Below are 3321 nucleotides of genomic sequence, written 5' to 3' on the forward strand. Positions count from 1 at the left end.
AAACTTAATAAATTGATGTAACGTAGACAGCACATCATCCATGTCATGAATCCATGGCCACCCAAGAATCACATTATAGGCCATGTCCGTGTCTATTACTTGAAATTTCGTCTCTTTGATGACTCCTTCCGCGAATGTAGTTAACATTATCTCACCCTTCGTAATAACGGTTGAATTGTTGAATCCAGATAAGGAACGTGCTTTTGGTATCATCTGGTCGCCAATTTGCATTTCGTTCACCACTCGCAATAAGATAATATTCACGGAGCTACCTGGATCAATCAAAACTCGTTTTACATTAGTATCATGTATAAGTAAAGATATTACCAATGCATCATTGTGAGGAATCATTAAGCCATCCGCATCTACATCATCAAATGTTATGCTATCTTTTTCCAAGGTTTGTCGAACTCGCTTTTCGTGGGTTACTGTGATTTCGCCGTCTTTTTTGCAGTTGTGTACGTTACACTATTGACTTCTTCTCCCCCGCTTATCACGTTCACTGTTCTCTTTGGAGATAGAGGTTTTGGAGGTTCTTGTCTATTTTTCATGTAAGACTGTTTACCTTTCTCGCTGAACAAGTCTGTCAAGTATCCATGCTTCAACAAATGTTCTACCTCACCTTGTAACAGTCTGCAATCTGATGTTCTATGGTCGTGGTCATTATGAAACTCGCACCAGAAATCTGGATTTCTTCTGTTTGGGTTTGATCTCATTTCCTTTAGCCATTGCACCTTATCTCCCATACTTCTTAAAACAGCTACCAACTCAGAAGTACTGATATTGAAACTATAGTCTCCAATCCTTGCATTTGCATTGGTATACCCATCACGCACATCTCGATCTTTTCTGAACCTAGATGATGATGAACCTGAATCTTTGTTCCTCAATCTATGGTAAGATCGTACATTTTCTAGCTTGGAATGTGCGTCTTGCCCTGAGGGTCCCATATAAGGCTCGTACCTATTTTTACCGAACCTCTTTTCAGATTCCGACCGCCTCGATCTTGTTCTCTCATCAACCTTTGACTGAGCAATGATGTCTTCTTTAATCCGCAGCTTGGTACTATACTTGTTATATGCATCATTCCATGTTGTGGAAGGAAATTCTTGTAAGCTTTCTTTGAGCCTCCTCGTGGCTTCTGAACTTTTTTCGTTTAGATTACTCGCGAACGCCATGGCTGCCCAATTATCAAGTACTCTTGGTAGCATCATTATTTCATGCTGGAATCTATCTATAAATTCTCTGTGCAATTCTGTATCTCCTTGCTTCACTTTGAAGATATCTTCCATTCTTTTTTCAACTTTTTGAGCCCCCGAGTGTGCTTTTATAAATAAATTTGCAAGCTCAGCAAAAGAGTCAATAGAATTTTCAGGTAAAAGAGAATACCATGTTAACGCCCCTTTCATGAGTGTTTCTCCAAATCTTTTGACCAACACTGACTCAATTTCCTGCTTGGTCAAATTATTTCCTTTTACTCCTGTGGTGAATGCAGTGATATAGTCACGTGGATCGGTTGTTCCATCATATTTTGGGATGTCAGACATTTTGAACTTCTTGGGAATGGTCAATGGAGCCGCGCTTGGTTTCTAGGGTTGTTGCGAATATTTGTCGATATCCACTCCCTTAATCACAGGTGGTACGCCAGGTATTTGATCGATGCGGTCATTTTGTTCTTTCACTTATTTCTGCAAAGTTAGTAGTAAAGTTTGTAAATCAGAATTATTTGGTGTACCTGGTCTCCCATCACGTGACTCATTGGGAGTTCCCCCACTTCCTGAATTAGCAAGCCCTGAGCATGGAATTTCCACAGTTACAGTATTATTTGGAGGAGGAGTTGGTGGTACAGTTGACAGCCCCCTCACGAAATCTTGGAGAGCATTATTTACGTGTTTAGTGATCAACTGTTTTACAACATCCTGCTCAATGGTCTGCTCATCTACATGTTGTTCATCCGTGTGAGTAGCAGATCATTTAAGTGTTCCTTCTCGAGAAGTGCGTGGAGATCCCTGAAGTGATGGAACTGGAGTTCCCTCTACCTGTTGGTTGTTGTCATTAACAGTTGACATGATTTGGTTGTGCGAGAGAAAGATTTGGAAAGTAAAAAAATTATCAGTTTTTCTGGTAATGGAACCAATTTGTTTAACCAAAAAATAAGATTCTCGGTCAAGGCCTATTTTTAAAAGAACTCGATGATAATCAAGAAATTCCGTACTATCTCAATTATATGAAAGGAAATAAACATGACAAGAAATATGGAAATAATTGATTGAAATCAAAAGAAAGTAATTGTATTCGAGTAAGAATCAGAACGCGCCTTTACAAGTTAAATTCTATTCCCTTATATAGGGGTTTACAAATATAACATTTCATTCCCTTTATGTCTGAGTCATTATGAGCATTAATGATATTAAATGAACCGTTATAATTGGCAATCGTAACTGTCCATGAAGATTCTGTAACGGTTCTGATTCTTCTTCCACATTAATTGGAGGTTCGTGAGTCTTCCCTTTTTATTGTCTTGATTCATTTCATCTGTGTCTCAATTTTGGCTCGAGCAACGGCGTCCTTTCATCTCGTGAGTAATTTGTTCGTACCTCTTGTAACTCGTGCATCTTTTAATTATTACACTCCAGCTGTCATCTTCTTAGTGATCCACGTATCATGCCCTGTCACCCACATATAATTCCACGTGTATTATTTATTTTCTACCAATACTGGGAGTACTCATAGTTGAAAGCTACCCTTACTTTCGTATTAGCAAGGTTCAGAATAATTTAAAGTTTTGTTCTTTATTTGGGTCATTGTGTTGGTTAGGAATAAGTTAACTATGGCCCTAGATAGGAATGTAATGTAAGTTAGTAAATATTTTCACCTATGCGGTACTCTGAATGCAATTCGTCTGATAGTTGGTTCTTAGTCCAGTTAACCAGGAATCCATTCTAAGTATAACATTTGGAAGAACTAATCTAAGTTAGTATTAGTGTGTTAGGAGGATAATCATTGCTAATGGGATATTTCCCTTGGACAAGAGAATTGTAAATAAAGTTATATTCTTTGAGCATGCACTGATGTAAATTGAACTCGGTTATCACATGTAGATTGAAAATTGTGAATCGGGAGTGTTTGGAGTATGTTTGAAGTCGAAGCTGAGCTAGTTTTAAGGTGAGTTGAGGCTTACTTTCCTAGTAAGGAATTCCATTAGAACCCATGGGCTCTATGTGTTCAATAAATCTAAATCTTATCTTCTTACTATTCAAATACTCAGTTCACTTCATTCTTATTCAGTACGATGATATATGTGACATAAATATATGCTCA

The 3321-nt window shown here is 37.9% G+C and overlaps 1 protein-coding gene across 1 annotated transcript; it reads right to left on the minus strand.

Moving 5' to 3' along the window:
- Positions 1 to 425: 425 nt before the first annotated feature.
- On the minus strand, positions 426 to 1547 carry LOC138902345 (uncharacterized). The gene has a single exon (XM_070190201.1). It carries the CDS (start codon positions 1545 to 1547, stop codon positions 426 to 428), a length of 1122 nt encoding a protein of 373 aa, XP_070046302.1.
- Positions 1548 to 3321: the final 1774 nt, after the last annotated feature.

This window comes from Nicotiana tomentosiformis, chromosome 12 (assembly GCF_000390325.3).
Source record: "Nicotiana tomentosiformis chromosome 12, ASM39032v3, whole genome shotgun sequence".
NCBI lineage: Eukaryota > Viridiplantae > Streptophyta > Magnoliopsida > Solanales > Solanaceae > Nicotiana > Nicotiana tomentosiformis.